The sequence below is a fragment of the Excalfactoria chinensis genome, chromosome 2, assembly GCF_039878825.1.
Source record: "Excalfactoria chinensis isolate bCotChi1 chromosome 2, bCotChi1.hap2, whole genome shotgun sequence".
Taxonomy (NCBI): Eukaryota; Metazoa; Chordata; class Aves; order Galliformes; family Phasianidae; genus Excalfactoria; species Excalfactoria chinensis.
In genome coordinates, this window is record NC_092826.1 from 123,949,255 (window position 1) to 123,973,375 (window position 24,121).

Here is a 24,121-nt window from a genome sequence, read left to right on the forward strand (position 1 = left end):
GTCTCATTAATATGAGCTTCCAAAACCCATCTGTTTACTACAAATAACAGCAACAACAAAGGCTCAAATCACAGAGATGATGCTTTACCTTGCTACCTTTGTTCATAAAAATCAATATATTTTCTTAGTGGAATAGAGAAATAATTTTGGAAAAAAAAATATTATTATTATTATTCATTCTTTATTAGGTAAGAATTAGCTTTCTCTTCAACAAGATTTAATAACAAGCTGAGATTTATCAAGTTATGCAGAGCTTACCAGGATGCTCCTCTCAGGTTATGCTAAATTTGGACCTATACAAACTACCTTTCATTATAAGTTAAGCTGAGAAATAAAAGAGTTTGCATAGCATTGTGTTATCAGCCCATCTGTCCTGATTCTGAGCAGTTTCTCTTTTCTCTGCACTAAATCTGTGTCATACCACTTTGTTGGTAATTAAAGCTTCACAGTTTCTCCAGTTTTTCATTGCTCTCAATAAATAAATTATTGCATTATGGTAAGAGGTTCTGCCCAAAAATATAAAACTGTGATATCACTGAGATAAGTTCTGATTTTGTTAATTTTGGCTTTGTAACAGAGTTACTAGAATCCTTTCCAGCACCCTGCCCTATTCTGTGTTCTCAAAAGGGAGAGAGAATGAACTACCTAGACTCAATCCCTTTCCTCTCCCTTCACCTTTTCCTTCTGTCTTTTTGCAAGCTTTGACATTAACATTTTATTTTCTAGCAGAAGCTTTACTGACACAGATAAACACTCACAGATAGCCTATAGTAGTATTGGAACAAGCTCAGTATGGTGAATTTTTTTAAACAAGGTTATTTCCCTGTAGACACTGAGTGGACTGATTTGGTGCTCTGATGCAGTGTGTGCTGAAGTGAAAGTGAAGATTGCCACTGATTTCAACTTCATTAATGCACTGGATTGGACCTGCAATTAATTTATACTCTCATCTAATGGAAACTGTTGGAGGAGTTTATTTTTTACTCTTTTAGCTACGGTTAATAGGTCCCCAGATTTTCCTAGATTTAGTAGGTAAATTACTTATGCAAATGTATCAGAAAGGTTGTTAGTTCTCAAGGGTCTGATGCAGGCCCATTAAAATCAATAAGTCTCTCCATTTACCTAAATGGACTTTAAAGCAAGCTCTGATACAACGGAACTAATGCTGTGTAATAGCATGTGGTAACATTATTTCATGCTTTCTGGTGTTGAGTTTAATGCCAATGGCTACTAGTCTTAATTAGAATTCTATGTCATAGATGGTACATAAATATTTACTGGCACCTACTCTGGACCAGAGATCTCGGTATCTGAATGAGGCAGGCATAAAATAAATGCATAGCATAGAGATCTTGTTTCATGAAAGATATGCATTCTTGTTTGTCTCTGACTGTACTAATGAGTGTGAAGTACAAATGTTTACATTATATTATCCTTTGGGTAATAGAGGCCACACTATTTCCAGTGGCTATATTCATGTGCCATGTGGTGGTAAAGCCTGGAACACAGTCAGGAAGCAGGGTCAATGCTGTGTGCCCAGTCACATGCCGTGGATGACAAAAAGAGCATCTGCACACAGAAAATCTTCATCTGCGTAGAAGAAGTGTTCATAAAACATTTCATAGTTTTTAATAAATCCACATTCCATAAATATATAACTGTTGCAGACTATGAGCACTTCACTCATTGAAGACTTTTCATACAGTATAGGCTTCTTATTTCTAAATCATCAGTTCCTGAATTTTATGTAGTATAACAGATGTTTTGATGATTAACACACTGAAATGAAAACATCTCTAAAATCATCTATTTTATCTAACAACAATGAAAGACAGGAATATGCAGCTGTAGTTACTGCACTTCATGAAGCAGTATGTACAAAATTTGATATCATATTTTTACTTTTTGAATCCATCTTGGTGTACTGGCCTTGCATGGCAAGATTTCATCAGAGGGGAAATGCAGGGGTTGCTTCTGTGAGCAGAGCCCAAAAGCTGCCCTGTGTCAGGTAAGAGCCAGACTACAATGGGGTCTCACTGCTGCCAGGGCTGAGCCAAGAGCAATGCTGGTTGTACCTCTAGGAGTGCAGATTTAAGAAAGGGAAAAACTGCTGCACAAAAGGGAGAGAGGATTGAGAAACTGAGTGCATCCCAAGGTCATTGCAGAAGGAGGGCAGGAGTTGCTCCAGGTGCAGGGCAGAAGTTCCCTACAGCCTGGGAGAGGCTCATGAAAGGGGCAGGCTGTCCCCCTGCAGCCCTTGGGCACCACGAGCAGTTCTCCAAGTGGAGCCATGGAGGAGCCCAAAGAGCAGCAGTGGATGTGGCTGAAGGAGGTATGGTTCACAGACAGCCTCTGTAGGAGCAGCCTCAGACTGGAGCTGCAGCCTGTGGGGAGCAGCCCACAGTGGGACAGGAGGGCTTCTACCTCTGGGGCAGTGCTGGGGTAGTGCCTGAAGAGCTGCAGCCTATGGAAAGCCCATGCAGGATGGGTACAGGAAAGACAGCATTACATAGGACATCCCCCACATGGAGCAGGGGCAGAGAGATCATGACAGAGTAGCAGAGACAAAGCATTATGGACTACTGCAATCCCATTTCACATTTCCTTCTGCCACTTCTGGTGAGGAGGTAGAGGACAGTAGATGAGAGGAAGTTTGCTTATAGTTTTTCAGTGCTGTGTTCTGTTGATAGCAGACAATAAATTGCATTAGTCTCCCTGAATCTGTTTTGCCCATGACAGCAATCGGTGAGTGATCTTCCTGTCCTTATCTCAACCTGTGAGCCCTTTTATGTTGCATTTTCTCCCTCAGTTCCCCTTCCCTTTGAGGAAGGGGAGTGAGAGAATGCTGTGTTGGTTTTGAGTTAGCCATCAGTAAGAAACCATCGCAGGCAGCTACCCATTTTCTCTTCAAAGTGCAAGGATGCTGGTAGGGTGGCAGCTCTTTGACCTTAGATTACACCTAGCCTAGCAGAGCTGCATGAGTGGTTTTGACAAAGGGTTTAAAGACTTAATAAAAAACTCATTTTTGGGGATATAATTAAGGTATCCTTTTAAGACATGCATGCGGACATTATACACACTTTCAAAAGACTTTATTTGAAATATGCAAGGTAAAAATAAGTGTAAAATGAAATGGTGACTTCAAAGTAAAATAAATAAGGCATGTCCTTAGATTGTTACTTAACAATTGTGATTCCTTCAGCTATATTAGTAAACCAACAATTTGTTGCTGTTTTTCTATAGATCTAAATCCAGAGCATAGTTTATTTTCTCTGACATTGTTTTTGATTTTTTTGTTAATACTGAATGTATTCCTGAGGATCTCTACTCCTGATTTTAAGTGATTGCGCCACCTGGATACAAAAAGCTAAGCTTCTATCCTGTGTTCCTTAGAACATGTCATTGTCAGTAGATTTATTTCCAAATCCTTAAACAGCTTCAAATAGATACTGCTTTTTTTCAAAAAGTAACCTGTACAATATCTCTTCCACTGCCAAATGTCGTCTAAAATTAGAGCCACTCAACACTAAGAAGATGAGTGCTGAGATGGAAACATCTTTTCCACACTTGGAGAAAGATGAAGAAAATGTTCTTCTGGCATACTAGGGTTAGGCAATTGTTGAATTTAATGATTTTAAGTGACTGAAATTGCTGATAAGCACTAGAAGGATAACCAATTTGCACTGAAATAAAACACATTTTAGATTCTATTGTTTACACAAACATCATCATATATATCTGTAGAGTGGATATACACTTTAAACATGTACATATTTTAACATTAGATTTTAATGCTGAGACAGGTGAGTAAACCCCTGTGCAACTCAGGACCATTGAGGATATTTATTACATTACCACCAGCTCATTTTTCCCCATAAACCACATTGCAGTGTCAACATTTTAACATTTTAGTTCAGTTCTCCCTAGAGGCAAGGAAACAAAATAAATACTGCCACTGTTAAGAATGAAATATGCCAGCAGCACATACCGCAGTGATGAGCCTAATATAAATAATTACATAGAAGCTTTAAATGTAACTAATTAGTTTTGCATTAATGAGGTGTTGCTTGTGATTTCTTTTCAGTTTGATGTTATTAATGATTTTCTAGATTTGTATATTCCGATTAGTCAGTTTTAACACTTAGATATATACAAATTAATGTTTAATAAATATCCAAACTTTTTTTAAGCAGGCACAGTTAATTTATAATTAAGAAGAAAAATTATATTCTACTTGATGTAAAGAAACTAGATTGAACTGTGGAGTAGATTTTGCAGATAATGGAAAACATAATAATTTAAGAAATGTTGTCCAGTATTGCACCTGTAACCAAGCAGATATGAACTTAAATACTTAATGTGAATTATTAAGAAGATGGTATTCTTAAGGCCTTTGACGCGTTTTCATCTTATTTATGGTCCTGATCTAAAATGATTTTTCTTCTCAGGGTATTGCTTTGGATTTTTATTAATTTACTGGAAACATAAAACAGAGTTAATAAAACCTCTGGTTAACCTTCCCCTTGACTTAACCTCTGCTGTAAATTGGAGACAGCTTCACTGCTCTTGGTGAATTCCATACACTCTAAAATGTGTATGCAAGTCATTAAGAACTTGTTTCTATGCATTATTCTCTAACAACAATTGGAAATTATTATAGAAAAAAAAAATAATCCCTGATTTATTAAAGCACTCAAGCATTTGCTTAACTACTGAATTTAATATAGGATCATGTGCATGCATAAGCATTTTCTGAGATCAGAACCATAAGGCTAACATGATCAGTGGTATGAAAGCAAGACAATTTAACATGCAAAACTCATAGCAATACATTTAAATAGTACTGAATTTAAGAACAGATTTCAAATTTTATTGCAGAACAAAATCAGGCAACTATTTACTAGCACATGTATCATTAATACATTAGGTAGAGGGGGTGAGGGGAAAGAAAGTTAGGTAAAAATCTTCACAAATGTACTACAAATGCTATTTTTCCTGCGACAAATGACCATAGGAAATGCAAATGTATTAACAGTGTAGATGCAATTTTTATTGCAATTTCCTAAGAAATTGTGTGGGGTTAATTTCCACTGTGTGAGAAGATAGACAAATCAGAACCATACTATACAACTACAGAAGTGCATTGCTTAGTGGAACTGATTGCAAGATAAGTCATTTTCACAGCTTAAGTACCTTGTAGGTATTATGAGGAAAAGAAGTAGAAATAACAGAAGAAAAATAATTTTATCTAATTTGATTTTTTAAGAGCAAAATAAAATTGTAGAAGGATTTATTTTCAATAAAGATTGACTCTATTTTTTAATACTACGAGGTTTAGTCAATACAGAAATAAATACCTTCTCCCAATGACTTCCCTTACATTCCCCTGATATCATGCAGAATCATGGTCTTGTATACAAATTTTGAGGTAGAATAAGTGAAAGTCCTTTTTTAAGAACAACACATTTACAGCAGCATATCATGCAAATGCAGTCCTTTTAATCCCTTTTAAAAGTATATGTCTTCAGATGATTTGTGATTTAATTAAGAATGCAAACAAGCAAAAAATATATATATATATTATATAATATATATAAATTATATAATTTATTATAAAAATATATATATAGTAGGTTATTATTTTAATTGTATCAAAATCCATTATTGTTTTTTGTGGAGATTATTACCAGTGTATGGAATACGTTTTTTTCTGAGAGCATGAAAAAATTAAACATCACAAACAGTATAAATTATGTCAGGAATATTGTTTTTATGAGGCTTATGCTTCAGATTATCTGCCATGAAGTCAATCAACATGAAGATCAAAGATTGCTAAGCTAGCCAGGATCAAGGTTAGAAAAAGGTTGAGCTCTTCTTCCTTGTAACTGTTTTGCAAGTGACCAGATCATAAACTAAATTATGTATTCATTTTGTCTGAATGTACTAGCAGTTCATCTTTGGTCCAAATGCTATTGATATTTATCATGAAGGTATTTTAAAAACAGCCACAATCTGACTCTGATGCCCTGTGCCATGCAAAAATCCATGTATTCCCTTACAGTGTGTCATGCCTTCATGAAGATTTAACATTTGCCTTCTGATGTTAGGGCGTAATGCTTGCACCTTCTCCAAAGGCAATCTAAAACCCACTGTGAACTCTTGCACTGCATCTGCTCTGCTTCAGGCCGCCAACAAGAAAACTACCATCTTTTTTTGATGTGGTGACACTAGTTGATCCTTCCCTGTCTGCAACAATCACAATATTCATTATTTTCTGATATAAATGGACCTAGAAAAAGATTAAATGCTTACAGTGAAATTACAGAGATTTTTCTTTTCTCTGCACAACAAAACATAATTGCAAGACTCCATAACTTTGGTCCCCTGGGGGGCACTGGGGGTGTGGAGAACATTTCATTAGCGCAATCAGCTTCTTAAAATTCAGCTTTCACAAGTAGTTCTTATGTATTTGTTAGTAAAATTCAGTTACAGTCATTTTGATAGGAATAAATGGAAGCTTGAATGTCTCCAGTTAATTTTGTAAATGATTACAGAGTTCTTTTCCAGTTCTTTCCAAAAAAAAAAGGAAGGGGGCCAGAGGGGGAATATTTCTTCTTCAGTCAAGTATTGTTGTTGTTATAATAAACAACATATTGTTATATGTTGTTATAATAAACAATATATAAAACTATTATTAGGGTTTTTTTTTTTAGATGTACTCTGGAAAATTTAATCTATTTTTTATTATTACTTAACTATCTAATAAGTCAGACTAGGCTGTAGAATCAGGGTGATAATAAACTACATCAATAAAAAACTTTTATTGTTTTATGAGGGTTCAGACCCTACTGTAGATAATAGCTTTGTGTGAAATATGTTTCTTGTTGATCTTGACTTATGTAGTCTTCAAAATGTTTTTTATCCATTCAGTATACAAGTAGAGGAAGACCCTGAGGGCTGTCAAAAGTATTTGTAAACATTTTCTGATATAGAATCATAGGATGGCCTGGGTTGAAAAGGACCACAATGATCATCCAGTTTTAATCCCCCTGCTATGTGCAGGGTCACCAACCACCAGACCTGGCTGCCCAGAGCCACATCCAGCCTGGCCTTGAATGCCTTCAGAAATGGGGCATCCACAGCCTCCTTGGGCAACCCATTCCCATGCATCACCACCCTCTGAGTGAGCAAAATATTAGTTTCCCTGACACTTTGGTATCAACTTTTCTATATGGACATGGCAGAAACAATAATAGGATGAAAACAAATGCTGGATTTGAGCTTTAGAAGGAACAACAAGAATTTTACAGCAGTTAATACAGTGTGGCAAAGTGTTTTTTAAATATGGTCTCTATTAAAGAGCTGTGCTCTTATATTCTTTTACTTAAAACAACAACAACCAACTTTCATATTAAAAATCAGCTGCATCCCCCGTAGTGCCTGTGTTCTTCTCAGATGTTTTATAGATGGTAACTGAAAGGAAATAAATATTCTTTTCTGGTCTTCACTTTTTCTTATAGGACCAGCTAAACCACAGCCTCCAACTTGCAGTAGTGACCAGTTCCCGTGTGTGTACATGCAACAGTGTTTACCTCTCAGTGCAAAATGTAATGGGGCTGAAGACTGCTTGGATGGAAGTGATGAAATGAATTGTCCCACAGTGACCCCTACCACTGTGTCTCCAAGCTCCTGCAAACCAACAGAATTTCTGTGTCCTTCCAAAGGCTGCATCCCAGCCCTCCTGATATGCGATGGTGTGCCTGACTGCCTGCTTAATGAAGATGAAATTGGATGCCGTAAGTTAATTTCATTGCTCCAGTTACAGCCATGCTTTCTTTCCCAAAACAGTGACATGAAAAAGAGCAACAAAATGAAGAGTAGCAAAGAATTCAGTATTCTCTAATCAAGTCAAGAAAAGCATTGTTTGTACTGCCCATAATGTGTTACCTGGGGAGACGCTCTATTTTATTTCCATAGATCAGACAGTTACATTTGCCTTTCTTCATCTTTATTTACAGTATGAAAGAGAGACTTTTGCAGGGTATCAGTTCAGTGACATTCACAGAAGTCTTGTTCTTTCAAGGATTTCAAAACAAGTCTGTTCGTGTAATAGCAGCAATCTCTGCCCCAGCCAGAGAGAAGGGCCTGCAATAAAACACAAGGACAGCAGGCTTTCAACTGTACCTATAAAGAGACACCTTGAAGTTTCATATAGACACAAAAGTGAGCATACTACCCATTCCAACATATATCTTTTTTGATAGTGGAACTGAGGCCAAACAGAATAGTTCAGTTGGAAGGAACTTTTAAAGATCATGTAGTCCAACAGCCTGACAAAGAGGTCAAAGCACATTATAGGGGGCATTGCCCAAATGTTGGCAAACATTGTTAACCAACACACTATGAAGCCTTTTCCAGTGTCTGACCAGACATTTCATTACAGAATAGCCAGCATAATTAGCTACATAGGTTTTTATATGACTTTTTATTCTGCATGAGTTTTTTAACATTTTATTTTTCATCCTCATCAGAAAAAAATATAACAGTTTCCAGTGGGCTAGAAATTACAGTTCTTTAATCATTTGCATCAACACTACTAAGTGTACAAGTAGTCCAGCACACCAGAAATTTCTTTAAAAAGATGGCTTTATATAAACTGGCATGTACTTTGCAGCCTATTTGTCCATGAGTTTTTGTTGGTGAAAGATACAACTTTATGAGAGGCCTTAAAGTTTGCTTGCCACAAAAACATTTTATTTTCCCCAAGATCAAAAACACCTCTCTTCATTAATCTTCATTTAGTCCTGCCTCCTTGACCCCCCCCCCCCCCCCCCCAAATAGAAGACTCTCTGTTGTATCACAGTACATGTACATCCCAGTGCCAGACCACAGCAGCTAGTGAGTACTTCTAAACAACTGAGATATCATTTCATTGCTTTTTATTTTTAAGTAATGCATAGAAATTAGGGGAAATTAAGTCTTGGTCTTCTCAAAAAGCTTTCTTTTCCATAGCTATTACAAACCTAGGAATTGTGGGTGAGGTGGGAACTCATTCATATCTGTAATCATATTGCTACTCCAAAATTCAGTTTTGATTATACAAACATTTAAGTTTTTACAATATGAGATGAGAATGCAGCAACGTATTTTTTCATATTTTTTTCCTATGAAGATACTGTTTGCAGGGCAAAGCAGAATGCAAGTGGTTAGTGGTGGTTTGGAAGGAAAACAGTGAAAAGATGATTACTGTCACGCACTCAGTCTTCCCACAAAAAGTTGCATATTATAAGAGCACAGCATTTCATCTCTAGTTGTCTACTTTTAACTTGTGAAATGCTGTGCATGTTTGTCCATGGGGAAAAATGAGAGTGGAAAAGGAAATATCTAACAGTTTTTGTTTGGTTTATTGATATGTTTGCATAACCTGTAAAATCATTGAGTCCTTTACTATTAACCTCAGCTTATGTCTGCTATTATAACAGACTGGGAGATTTTCTGCAGATTTTTGAGAAACCTAAAATTATTTTTTTTTCTAAGCAGTTATGATCAGAGAGTAATAATTTAATCAGCAGTCTTGGATTTTTGTTTTGTTTATCTACTCCTAATTTTTAAAAATATACATTTAGTAATAACCTTCCATTGTGTATGTGCTCAATTTCATTCATGTAAATGTAAAAATAAATGGCCAAAAATGTTTTGACAAGTGAATTCAGGAATGCATAAGATAAATTTATCTCTGCATCCTGCAGAAATTAAGTATAAAACCCGAGAGAAGACCAGGGCAAAGAAAAGCAAACAAAAAGTGCATTAGTTGGTTCTCTACTACAACCAATATCTATACCACAGTAATACTTTTCTGCATGGTTTAGAGATTTGTGCAGGCAGAATTTCCCATAAAGTTCATTCAGCAGTTAAGTTGTACTGTTTTTTGTTGTTGTTGTTTTTTTGTTTGTTTGTTTGTTTGTTTGTTTTTTAAATATATATTGTATCTACTAATCTGATGGATTTTGAATTCTTGAAAATGTTTTCCGTTTATGTTCTACTTGGGCATCCCTCTTCTCACTGTTGTGATGGATAGTACTTTAACTCACACATTTAATCTATTTTTTAAATTAGTTTATTATAGTAGTTAGGATATAAAATAAACATATTAGCATCAATGGTGTTTGTATATTATTTTTCACTGGATGCAGCAGCATCCAACCCAAGTGCTAATAGCAAGGAACAGTGATTTCCCAGTTCTCTGTAGTGCTCCAGAATATATCTGCTGTATCATAGTATCAGAGTATCGTGCGAGTTGGAAGGGACCTTAGAGATCATCAAGTCCAACCCCCAGGATTCAAGCCCTCTGTGTAGCAGAGCGGCACTTCTACCACTTCCGCCACAGGGGGGATTCGAACCCGGGCCTCCAGTGTTGCAAGTGGCAGTTCTTCCACCGTGCGCCACCGGTAGCTGTGGAAAATTTTAATTACCTTGTAGATATTAAATTATATAACTTTAAGTTGGCTGTGATATTTTTATTCTTACTAGAGTTTTCATTTGGACATAGAAAATGAAATATAGGTGAAAAACTGATGTTTTCACTTTAATATCTTTGCTGTCTTCAATAATGTCTTCAATATCTTTATCCCAAAGAAACTTGAAGGGCTCTCACAAAATTAAAGAGTAACTGGTGTGAGAAACTTGAGTTTATTTTCAACCATGTTAATAGTAAGCAGTATTAAATGCCAGGCCTGTGAGAAGTATTTAACAGTCAGATTAATTGCTATGAAGTTTCCCTATGTAAGTACATAAAAATCTCAGTGCAGTGAGCTTGTTCGGGGTAAAGGAAAACATCAAAACCACAGCAGTTATAAGTGGATGAAAAAATAATTAACATTTTTCTATCTTGTCTTCAAGTATGTGTCCAGCAGGGAGTCCAGAACTAGGGGAAATAATAATAAAATGTCAAAAATAAAATGCATTCTTCCTTACCACAACCCTGTGAGTTAAAGCTCAGGGACTAAATCTCTGTTTTAATACATTTGACAAACCTTAAATAGTACTTTATATCCATGTTTGTAATGTCTCTAAAGAGTGCAGACTGGCATACAAGATCTGAAGAACATTTGAAGACTTATTAAGTTTAAAAATATATTGTATGTCAAATTTCCAACTCTGATGAAGTTCTAATCTGAACTAGCAATTATTTTTCCAGACTGGATATCTGTGTGCAAATGAGCAGTTACAAAACTAGTACAATTACCATTGGAACATCATGCCCCAAATTATGAATGTCCAGGATTTAGATCTGTTACACACAAAAGTATGAGATTTTTATTTGTTTAGGAAAGTGCAACAGAGGGCATGGGACTGTCAGTTATTTTCTGGCAAGCTTACAAGATTCTGAGATAGATGGTAGGTTATGCTACAAGCGTGGGTCATGGGAAGAACCACAGGAGTGGAGTGATGCTGTAATCTGATATTTTTCATACTTAAGGCCCATTTAACCGGACTGAGTGGTCAAGAGAATGGAGAGCAGATAGAGCAAGGACACTGTAGCATAACAGAATCTAGATCCTCTGCATAACAGGAGGAAGTGGAAAAATGTATATCCATGAGTGAGTGACAAAGTATGAATTCCACTTAGCAAAAATGAAGTATTTGCAGTCGTAAAGGCAGGAGCTTCCATTTGGTCCAGTGCAGTAAGAAGAGACTGTTGTTGTTATTGCTTTTATCTTGCTGTCTCTAGCAGCAGATTCCCTCTTCTCTATCGTCACTTCTCCAGTCATAGAAGAGTACTGTGATCATTTAAAATTAGCCAGAAATTTTGAAGCAAAATAATACTCTTCTCCAGATTTCTCTTCAGAATTTAATATATGGTTAGTGCATGTAATTAGGATGTTTCATCTCACAAACCTTTACTTATATGAACAATTTCACAGTTCTCCGCAAATACAAAAATCGGAAAGAGCTGGAAGGATTTGACCCCATTGCTGCTGTAAAAAATTGAGCTGCACCATTTTAAGTGTAGCATGTTTTTTGTGGTATACATAAGCTGGAGATTTACATTATATCTATGAGTGGAACAGATATATCTTCTAGCAGCTAGGCTGTCCTGCCTGGGATGCTCACTGCTATGTGCACTGGCTCTTGAACCAACCCAGGAGTAGGAAAGAAGTATGAAGTGTAGATGTGGCACCGGGATATTTTAAATATTTCTAGATTCTTTCTAACTCAGTATAGTATGAATACATCTAACTTCAATGGAATCAGAATTTCCTCTGATTTGCATTAATATTGAGTTGAGAGAGTTCAGCTCATACTAGCTAAACAAAATCCTTAAAATAATAATAGTTGAAAGCAGTCTAAGAGTTATCTAACTGTGTTAGATAAAATGATGCTTTATTCAATAGGAGGATGTAGGACCATTGCATCTTTCATATATATCAGTGATTCAGTAATAATTCTGTACCTAGGGCTTTATGGCTTATGTGATTCCATTAAGATTCTTCCCTCATAACCTTCTGGACAAACTTAGAAAAGATAACTAAATGCCCAGAATTTAAAAAGGTGTGAAAGTTCAGATATTTCTGTATAGCTTTCCTCTACTTTTTCTTCACTAAATGTCTGTTAGTACTTGGTTCCTCACAATAAAAGGAAGCTATGCTATCTCAACTTTTTAGTTTTTATTTATTTATTTATTTATTTATTTTCCAGGTTATTCCTGGCAGTTGAATGTGTTGTATGGTCATTTATTATGGGTTTTCATTGATTTTTTTCAGCTTACTCTGACAATGGTTTAAGCAAATATGCCTGTTTCCTTCACAAATATAACATGGGAAAATCCAGCTTCTGTAACATCTGTGTACTCTGTTTACTTATTTAGCTACTAATAGCAAAGTTGTATGACTTTGAAGATGAATGCTTGTAAAGGTCAAGTGGATCCAAGTTTATAAACTAAAGTACAAATGAAGTTTTCTGATATTTGTTTTTTTGGTGTTTTTGTTTGTTTCTTTGTTTTTTAACAGTGATAAAAGGAAATATAGCTGACAATAATTGTCATGTTACCTTTCCTTTCAGCTATTACAGATTGTTTCAATGGTTCTTTGCTATGTGTGTCAACAAATCAATGCATAGCAGTCTCCCAGCGTTGTAATGGCATTGCAGACTGCATTGATTTCAGCCTTGATGAGTCCAGCTGTTCAGGTACTTAGTTTTCTATTAAAGTGTCATTTGCAACACTAAAATACAGTGGTTTGTTAATGAAACTAGAGGCAGTCCAGAAACTAGACTGAATTCCCTCTGTTAATCAAATTACATTGGGTGTGAATATGCATTATGAATGTGTCAGGAAAATAGTGAGGGAAAAGATAGAAAATAACATGCTTAGTTAACATGTACACAAGGGGCTTTCATGTAGGTATGAAAACATCATGCTTGTTTTTTGTTGTTGTTTTTGGTTTTTTTTATTCTTCTGTAATGTGCTACTGAGACTCTTGATTTTAGCCATTTGAATAGTAAGATCAGAGTTTCTGAGTTGCTGAAGCAAAACTTGTATGGGAGTAATATGTTCACTGTGTCTTTGCTAACATTAAAAATTAACAATTTCACAATGCAGATAAAATACATACTTGATAATGAAGAATATTTTCAATTAAATGAATATATTCAGAAATTCTTGAAGTGTAGAAAATTATAGAACCCAAACTAGAAATAATTTATTTCTGTGTAAATCCTCCACTATTTTTTCAGAGAGATCTTTTAAGTCATTGTCTTTCCACTCTTCTTAGAACTGCAAGTGTCTACATTGGATAGCACTATATTTCTTTGTGTCCACAAATGATTTTATGTGGCATACACCAAAAATTAAAGAATTATGCCTAATATATGTTTTCTTTTCTAAAGCATAAGTATCATATGAAGACAAAGAAGAATATTCACAGCTATGTTGTGTTTACATATTGTTATAGCATTTGAGAACAAAAAGTGAAAAATAAACTTGACAGTCATTCATCTAATGGGAAAAAGTATTTGCATTTTACTAGTTATTATTTAAAAGACAAGAGATTCATTTCTGATTTTGTTTTTCTTACACTGGTGGATTAAACCTTAACTTCAGTAAAATTAAATCTTTTAAATTGGAAATACATGTGAAGGGATGTCAAAAGCTGAAAACAGTGTATGACTGCTATATCCCTGTATTGAAACACTTCACTCTTTGCAAAACCAGTGTTGCTGGTTAATCTCAGTAGGCAGTTCAACCTCACACAGCTGCCCACTCATTTCCCAACACAGGACTGGGAAAAGAATAGGGCAGACAAAACTGAGAAAGTTCATGGATTGATAAAAATTTAACAGCAGTAAATAAATAAATGGACAGCTAAATATATCATGGAATCATAGAATCATAGAATGGGCTGTTTTGGAAGGAACCTCAAGGGTCATCAAGCTCCAGTCCCCTTGCAATGCAAAAGGAATTACTAACCACCAGCTGACCAATGCACATCCAATCTCTGAGAAACTGCAGTCCCTGGAAAGCAGCCCCCTATTTTACTACTGAGCATAACACTTATAGGGTATGGCACATCTCTTTGGTTAATTCAGGTTGGTTATCTCGATTGCTTTCCTTCCCAGTTCCTTGTCTGCTTCCATGGTCCTCACGTGGAGGGGCAGAGGATGAAACAGAAAGCCTTGAAGCTGTGTAAACATTGTTCAGCATCATTTAAAATTTCAGTATGTTATCAGTATGGATTTGGTCACAACTCTGAAGCATGTCACCATACAGATAGCTATGAAGAAGGCTAAATCCATATCCAGTAAATTTTAAGAGACTGTGATTCAATGTGTTACAATTCTAGGCACCATGAATTAGAAAGTTGATGATGCATGAGTAAGCATCTATTCTTTTGTCACCACCACATTTAAGCTAACAAGAAAATAACAATAATATCTACAGTAAAGTAGGTGTAAATACTGAAAAAATACAAGTTCAAGCTCTCTATATATTGATATTTTTGTTAAAATATCTAGTAACTGACAGAAGCTTCCTTTCTGGAGTCAGATGTAACTCATGATCTGAAACTAGTTAGGAGCCTGTTCAATTGAAGCACTACTTCTCTTAAAGCTCAAGAGACACCCATTGATTTCAGTGTATTTGTATTTGATGCTGTTATGGTCAAAACTAAAGGAAAAATTTTCAGAAGTGCTAAGCACCCAAACTGATAAACGTGAATAATCTGCCATTCTGAAAATCGGACAATGACAAATATAATAATTTCGAGGGTATGGAGAGGGTGGATTCAAATTATAACTTCTATTTTTTTGTTTGTAGTTTGTCCTGAAGAATACTGCAAAAATGGAGGAACCTGCATCATCAAAGATGATGTTCCTTTATGTCAGTAAGTTTCACTGGGGAAAGGAACTGTTGAGAGACAAGTCTCTGTGTCTACATTATTTTTTTTTATAGTTGCTGAGTAATGCAGCATTGAAAAGAGTATTATTTATTAGAGAGAATTTTCTGCAACTTTCATCTATCTTCATATGACACAGCCTGTTTGCCAGATACCTTACATTTTCTTTGTCTCATGTTTCACATCAACATTTAACAACACATGAAATGAAAACTGATGTGTGCTATACAGTAGGCATTGCATGCCTCACACAAGAAGAACATATTCTTGTCTTGCCTGAATTTGTGATATATTGTTGGTTTTCTTTTTTTTTTTTTTTTTTTTTTTTTGCATATATTTGCATATCAGTGGAGAAAGTTACTAAGCAATGGATTACATTTATTGCATTTTTCTGTAAATATTTTTATGTTAAAAAAATGAATACAATCCTGCTGTGGAACATAAGAATAATTAGAAAGAGTCTCAAGATATCTGACAGTTTTAGTTTCCCACTGGGAAATTACAGGGTACTTTTAAAGTGCAAAGTAAATAGTGTTGTTCTTTATCACAGTTTTGTCCTTCACATACTTCAGTGAGTCTTGCCAAAGAGTTTGCCAAATTACTAAAGAAGTGACTGTATCTAAGTGAGGGTATCTATCTTAGTCAGAACCTGACATTAAGGTTTGTCTCTTAGTCTCTGGGTAGCTCACATTAATAAGCTTGCTGACAAAATTTCACTTATAGAATAACATGTATCTTTCAAGAGATGCGTATCCATTACTAGATGAAGAAATGTTATAAATAACAGCCTCAGCAAATACAGGCACTTTCATACATGATGCAGGCAGGGATATTCATTTATGAGTACTTTACACTTAGTGCTCAGAAAATGCTGCATGTGGATTTCCCAAAGGATCTCCTACCGTGTGGAATAGAGAATGACCTCTGCTAGAAGCTTGGAGTTTCATCAAGGTGGCTCTTTCAAAATTTCCTGGGAAATAGAAAGAGAGAGAGGGGGATAAAAGCGTGAGGGAGGTTTCACATAAAATAGGCAAAAAAAAAAAAAAAAAATAGGGATTGAGAATAGCCATATAATTAAAAAGATTAAATTATTGATCAATAAGAAAATAGCTTTTAAAGGACAAGGCACTAGAGGAGTACTCAAGATTTTGGGGATAGAAGAAAATTATAAAAATTAAATTTATGTTAGGTCTTGCAAATGAAAAGAAACTAAGTTAACAGGTTGTTCTTTGTCCACAGAAATAAAAAATAGTAGGCAGTAAACAAGGAACATGTTATTAAACCCTGATCCAATATATAGGTAATTGGACTGAAGGCATAGAAATGACAATTATTTAAGTGATAAACATATGTAGTGCCAAGAGCTGTACGTGCTTGTGTTGGAGGAAGAGATTGTCTTTATTCAAGAATACTTGAAAAATACTGCATGATGAAATGTTGGAAAGTTTTCTAAAAACTCTGCTTTTGGGGTACGTGATTGGAGAACAGAATAATGTTTCTTAACAGACTACATAATTTTAACTCTCATACCTTCTAGACAAAATTATTGAGACGCATTCACATATAAAGCATACTAAAGAAGAGGTACAGTAAACTCATTATATTGCTTGCCATTCCTTTCTTTTTATACAAACACTTTCTATGCAATATACCAAATTTAGAGTAGTTACACTTATACAAAAGTGAATGAAAAGAAATTGTTTTGTTAATGCCTGAACTGTAAGAAGGCTTTAATCTTTAAGCAGAAAATGTAATTGCATTCCTTGCCCTGTAATTAAGCAATCGAGTTAATACATCTTCATTAAATAGTTTTTAAATTGCATTGAATATATACCATTTGGCTAACTTTGTTGTAGAAACTAGAATTTCAAGGAGTTATTATACATAGATTTGCAGTCAGCTTTGTATTTGTATATATAAGTGACATAAAATACAGAAAATTAATTATTTTGTTTGTGTGATAAAGGTGAAAGTGTTGCCTTTCACTTTTAAATTTTAGGGAAAAAAATGATTTTTCCTATATATATATGTGTTGTTGTTGTTGTTGTTGTTTACTCTTTCTTTCACTATCCTTTCTTATGCAGAAAAGTTACATTAAATCAAAATAATGAAAGTAAAGAAAAACAAACAAAACAAAACAACCAGGCATTTTTGCTATGTCAAAGCTAATGGAATATGATGGGAAGTTTGCCAGTATCAGTAGGGAGCAGCATCCTATGAAGAGTACCAGTGAGTGGTCAGAATCAGGTGACTGCTGAATCCAGTGATTTCAAAAAGGAATTCACTTCTTTATTCCAAACCTTTAAACTAGGTTGTCTATAGGGAACTGTTCAAGTTTGACTGCACTTAATAGAAAGTGGGAAGTTTTTTTCAATTAAATAAATACAACTGAATGCACAGACCCAAAGTTTTGATCCACAACAAATGTTTTTGGTCTGCTTTCTAGAAATCTCTAGCACCTTATTCTTGCATAACTCTTGGGTTTGGATCTATTTGTACAGAAAATTAAAGCAGTATCAGTAAAGTTGGAAGGGAACAATATAACTTACTGTTTTCTCTGTCTTCCTGAGTGAATTCATGGTGTTAGGATGTAGTCCAAGTGTAGTCCACTTCTCATGCTGAAAAGCAAATTGTGACCTGGATATTTTCACATTTTCTCTTTATGGTACACTTGATGACTTGAGGGTTTGCTTTTTTTTCTCCTGTATAGAAAATCAGCAAGGAAATTTGGGAGTATTTCTAGATCAGAGGAACTGATGAATTTCATGTACAGTCTTGAAAAATGTTGGTGTTGAGAGGAGCTTAACCTAACTGTAAGAATAAAAGCAATAGTTTGTTTTCTTTTAGAAAGTAAGATTAGTACTCAAGATTAAAGATCTCAATATCAAAGTGAGAATTACATTTAGAGTCTGAACAGAACAATTGTTGTTTTAACAGCAAGATACTGTAACCTTATTCAGAACAGTATTAGAGACATAATTTAGCAGAGACACTGTCTTTAAAAGAAGCTCTAAATCATAATATTTTTGGTTTTAGTTGATTTACTCATCACAGGAATAAATTCCGTGGTATAAATTCACTGAAAAACTTTTTCAAAAGACAGAAAAAAGACAACAGTTGAAAACTGCATACCACTGAAGACCTCACTCGCAAGGAGACACAAGTGTTGAAAAAATCCTCATGCTACAGTTCCCTCTCCTTCACATTAATGTGGCTATCTTTTTGAACTTTAAAACGCCCCTGAGTATATCCATTCATAGAACTATAAATTCCATACTTTGTATTATATGAAATCAAACAATATTTAATGTACTCTGCATTCAGATATTCTTTCTTTCCTTTCGGACTCAGTCATACTAAATTTAAATACAAAGTAGGAGACATTACATGGTCTGAACATCAGTATTCTCATACACTAAGATTGCCTATGCATATCTACCTATCTATAGTTCATTTTCAAGGATCAGTTCACCTGACCAGAGATCTCTCTACGAGGTACCTGGAGTTACAGGTTGGGTATATCTAATGCAATGTACAAGGTTTCAAACAAGTTGTAAGTGATGTAGGGACTTCTGGAAAACGTTGAAAAGAGTTTTGAAGTTTACCACAGTGCTGTGGGAGGTGCATCTAGGTCTGTACCTAGGATGGCAGGAAAGGTGGAGATGGTGGAGAACTGTATTTGATAATCTATTATTACATAAATTGGATAGGAAAAACAGATACCATCTATTCTGTGCCAGCTACATCCTGGTATGTGTCCTACCCAGTATAACACTCAGAACTCCCTGGTCTTACAATGCCCTCAAGCTATCTTTCAGGTTTGCAATTTTCCCTCTTATTGAGTCAGGGTGAATTTAAGCCTCCAAGAATTACCCTCTTTGTGCTGTTGCTAGGTGGCTAAGAGATTGCCTAAAAGCAGCAAATTCTAGTAAATTACGAACTTTTGAACTTCTCTTGCTGGCTTTTGCAGTGTTGACTGATCTGGAAAGCTCCATGCATTTTAATTTTAAATACATACAAACATAGAGGATTTTTCTCAATGCTTGGAAAGATCTTTTCATGTTCGCTGTTGCCCTAATCAGCTACTAGGCTGCATCTCTAAGAGGGAATGAGTAACTATGTGCTATTCCCACACAGACTTATTTATATCCCGCAGGGGAAGAGTATGTATTTGTTAAAGCCAGAATAATTTTACTTACTTCTAGTCTGCAAGTCACATTATCAGTGTACAGAAATATTCCTCTTTCAAAAATATAGTTTGAATTGTAAAATGTAGGTAAATTTTGAAATATTTTTTCAGGTATGTAATGTTAATGTCATTCATGTGATAGTTGTAGTACTGATCTCAGCAGAGAATAAATGGAAAAAAAAAATCCAGGAATAAATGTCAGTCATCAAGCTAGGCTTCAGAATTCAGTACATTGCAGAAGGATGACATTTTGATGGTTTTAAATTGATGGAGGTGAGAAAAGCTTGGATTTAAATGTATTATCAACTTGTGGACAGGAGAATGAATTGGCCAGGACACATACTGTTTTATCATTGGAATATGTGTGCTTTTGCATCTACAGATTAAATAATAGATCTGTGGAAAATCATGAGATGGCTACCAAGCCACTCTCAAGCAAGCTTGCCTTAACTGCCTTCTGTGCAGGCACATGGAAGTCAGACAGGTGGTCTCTGAAAGAGTCCAAATTAGTTTCTCAATTTTTCCCTGATAGAGTAGCTTGGAAGCTGTAAAAACTCCTTGGTTAGATTTCAGGTATCAACTATGTATCAGCCCATTCATTCCACATAGGCTAATCCTTGTGAAGTATCTCTTGGAAAAGAAAACATTGGAGCCAACCATAGGCGATGACGACTTCTTTAGTTTAATTGCTAAATAAGATTAAAGATTGCCTAAATTCTAATATAAAATAAATTTAAGCTCTGTGTCATTAACTTAATATGTTAGAAAAAGTATTTTTGCTTCTATGTGAGTTCTTTTGTTTCCATTTAGAACGTTTCCATTTTGCATTTTAATCCTTTTGTCAGTCTTCCTTCTTAACTATTGTATTTTCCATTACTTCACTGACTTTGTTGAGGAAAGCTGTGCATTTTTTGTTAATTGCTGTTCAAATAGTTTTTAAAAATTGACTATGGTTAGAAAATGAAGCTAACAAAAAGATGACTACCAACATCTAAATGGAGCATGTACTGTGCAGGTTTGGCATGTCTGAGTTTCCTACACAAGCCACTGATGCAAATTTTCATGAATAATAGATGAATGAAATGTCATTTAAGCATTACTACATAGAGTTAAATATGCTAATGTTTGTTTCGCACGGAGCAAATTTTAATTTTTAAATGGCTATTTCTACTCTGGTGGTTGCATTTTCAAATTCATGGTACTCATATTACCAGCTGAATTGAAGTGTCTGTTTCTATTTGTTCTGTAGTGTATAAGAAAAATTAAGTGCCAGTGGAGGCTTTTTAACCATCCATTGTTAAAAAGATTAACAAAAGTGGGAAAAGGTGTCTGTACCTCACACATTCCTAGAATATTTATCATTTTAGAATGTGTTCTTACAAATATGTCACATCTAACAAACATTCTTGCACAAGCTGTCTTTATCACATGCCTCAGCACTGTCCCTCCTTGCCTGGATGTTGCAGAGTTGTCAGGCTGATGTTCATCAGAAAGCAGCTGCAAGCAGAATTTTTCTGACTGTTGCTCTGATCGTATCTTCCCTTTTGCAACTCATTGCTCCTGCTTATGCATCAAGTGTAAATTATTGTCCTGTATTCAGTGCCTTCCTATTTTTTACCCCGTCGAAGTTTAGATCACAACTTGGTATAATTCTTTATACTTCCTGAATGGAAAGAAGGTATGTCTTTCAAAATAGCTTCAGGGACTAATCACAGGAAGGAATTAGGATCTACCTTATAAACCCAGAGAATCAAAGCCTGGTATAGTAATCTTGCCTTTCACATGGGAGATTCTTTTACAGTATTTTTCATCTTCAGTTTCTTGCCTTTTTTTTTTTTTTTTTTAAATAACCTATTCTGTTCCAGTAGCATAAAGTCCTCACAGCTGGTATTGACACACAAAAGTTAGAGCAAATACTGTGGTAAATTTTCTAGACCATCTTTACTTGAATATTTTGTCTACTAACTATGAAGAATGCACAACAAATAATTTAAAAAATAAAAAAATAAAAAATTACGGCAGAGAAACGTAAAATTCTTTGTAAAGGCAGGCCAGTCTGCAACATGCAAAGCTCAGCAGATGACTTTCAGATAGTAATCAGAAGGAAAGCTCTGCTTTCTTATGTTGGCTCAAGTAATTTATAGTTCATCTGGCCTCTAGAAAAAAAGTCTTTGATAATGTCATGCGCTAAAGACACTTGTTTGCATCTTTTTCTTTTGAATTGGAGTTGGGAGAAAAACAATTTGCATGCACTGTGGAGGATATTAGCAATGTAATAATGTTTGTTGGGCAGGCAGATTTAACACTAATTTTGTAAAGTATAATTTGGTTTGACTTTGCTTATATATGGAAATTATAGTTATCTGTAGCATTTCTGCCTTCTACTCCTTCCAACTTACCCTCTGGACATGTAAGGAAAGTTAGAATACTCTCACAAAGGTCCTTGTATGGGAGATTGGTAATCACAGCCTGAACCTCTGATTAATCAGCTGAAGCAAGTATGGGGTCAGCTGTGGGAGCACAGGTGAGAGTGATGTAGCTGTGCTCCCGGAAGGGGTGGAGCTCGACTCCATCCCCTCTGAGACCTCATTTAAGGGCTGTCTCCCACTGAAGCAGTATCTCTTGGAGATTGCTCACCAGTGAGGACTGCCCCAGCTTCTTCAGCCAAGGCACCACCACTGGTGAGCTTTCCTTTACTTATACTTTCTGTACATTTGCTACCATCTGTATATTAATAACCAATACAGCTCTAAAGAGAGGGAATCTGTTTTTTTCACTGTAATAACAAATACTTCAAAGTGTTTTCATGAAAAGTGAAATTTCTACAAAACATTCTGCAAAAATCTGTCTAGCCAAAAACGTCCTACAAAGTAATTTTGAGATAAAATATCCTATTTATTCTAGTGAAATCTATGCAATATTTAGAAAGAAAGAATATTTTCATTCATAGATTGTACTTTTATGGGTTTTGGAGTTTTAAAATTTTTGTTTGTTTTACTTTTTAGGGGATATCCATTCAGATTTCCCTGACTTCAGGACACATTTGGATTCTCACTGTACAAACACACCAGAAATATATTTATATTACACAACAAAGGGAATAGGTTCACATGAGAGTTATACTTTTTGAACATCCAAGAATTAATTTTTCTTCATGTAAATAAACTGTACCTTTATTTTAAAGTATTTCCACACAGTGTACCAAAACTGCCTCCCTTCTAATGTTACCAGAATAAAGCAGTTGCCAGAAAACGCTTCCATCTGTGGCTTACATTCTGGTGACACACAGAAAAATTGTAAAAGGCATTTTTTTTAGTGGTTACAAAAATTATTGGAGCTAAGTATTCAGAGCTGTGCCAGTATACGCATTCCTTATGACTAATCTGACTCTTCTGCAACAAGGAACCCACATGGAAACTTTTTTTTTCCTCTCTATTGTTATTTTTAGGGCAGTTGAAGCAGACGTTTTAGGCACAGATTCATGAAGTCTGGAATGAAGAGTGGCTGGGCCTTTTAAAAAAAAATTAAGCAAAAAAACATAGATAAAAATGCCTGAGCACATCCTTTTACTCTGATTCTATGAGATTATAAAAACTACTCTTGAGATTAAAGTACAGGTCTGGAAATGAGGAATTTGAAGTCCAGAGTGTGCAGCACTCCTAATGTAAGTCCCTCCAAAGCACACAAACAATTTAAAAGCCCTTATCTTTCTTGCTTCAAGAGATTTTTGACCCAAGACTACTTACGTACTATTGCAATTCATTCTTCTTCTCTCTGCTACTTCCTTCTTGATCAATAATGTGATTATAAGAGTGCTCCTCCAGCTTTTTTTGGCCTGTTTGTTGCAAGGTCTTCAGGAAAGGAACTCTGTGGACTTTGTTTGCCTTGATGAGAAAGGGACCAGATATAGTAGCAAATATAGGACCTACAATAGTATACTTTAAGTGCAGGAATAAGTGTTAAGGTCCCACATGCTGCTGGAGACTTCATTGTATCCTGAGATAATCACTTTCATGAAAAAAAAAAAAAAAAGTTTTAAAATATAGGACCATAATTCAAGTTCTTGCAGAGCATTTATATCCTTTTTTATTACTATTTTAAGAGTTGAAAATGAAATGCTTCTGGAAGACTACTACTGGAGAGAGGCAATGTCAGATACACAGCATATGAATAAACTCTGCCAGACTGAAGCTATGAAGTACTGGAGTTAAGAATATTCAGTCAAGGTTATTTTCATGCTTATAATGTCACAGAATATATACATGAGTAAATTAGATAACTTTAGGCTAGATAGCAATTGATATCTTTGCATCTTTAATTGCTTCTTGCTTGTTCTATGTAAATGTTGATTAATGAGTCCATTTCTGCTTTCTTAAGACTGACTGAAACTTAAATTCCTTGTAGAGAAATGTCAGCAAAATTAATAGAAATTCCACAACCGGATCTAGAATAGTGCATGGACCTTATGTATTTGCTAGCAGTGAGTGTATCAACATTCACTGTATTTTCTCAAGCAATCCAAGGGTAAGACAGAAATTGA

General features: G+C 35.2%; 1 protein-coding gene across 1 annotated transcript in view; it reads left to right on the forward strand.

Annotated features, from left to right (window-relative positions):
- MALRD1 (MAM and LDL receptor class A domain containing 1) overlaps positions 1-24,121 on the forward strand; it is a 192,771-nt gene that overhangs the window by 141,675 nt on the left and 26,975 nt on the right. Inside the window, exons 33-35 of the mRNA XM_072329837.1 lie at positions 7,521-7,796; positions 13,063-13,188; positions 15,314-15,380. Coding sequence (XP_072185938.1) covers positions 7,521-7,796; positions 13,063-13,188; positions 15,314-15,380 — 469 coding nt within the window. The remainder of the gene's footprint in view (positions 1-7,520; positions 7,797-13,062; positions 13,189-15,313; positions 15,381-24,121) is intronic.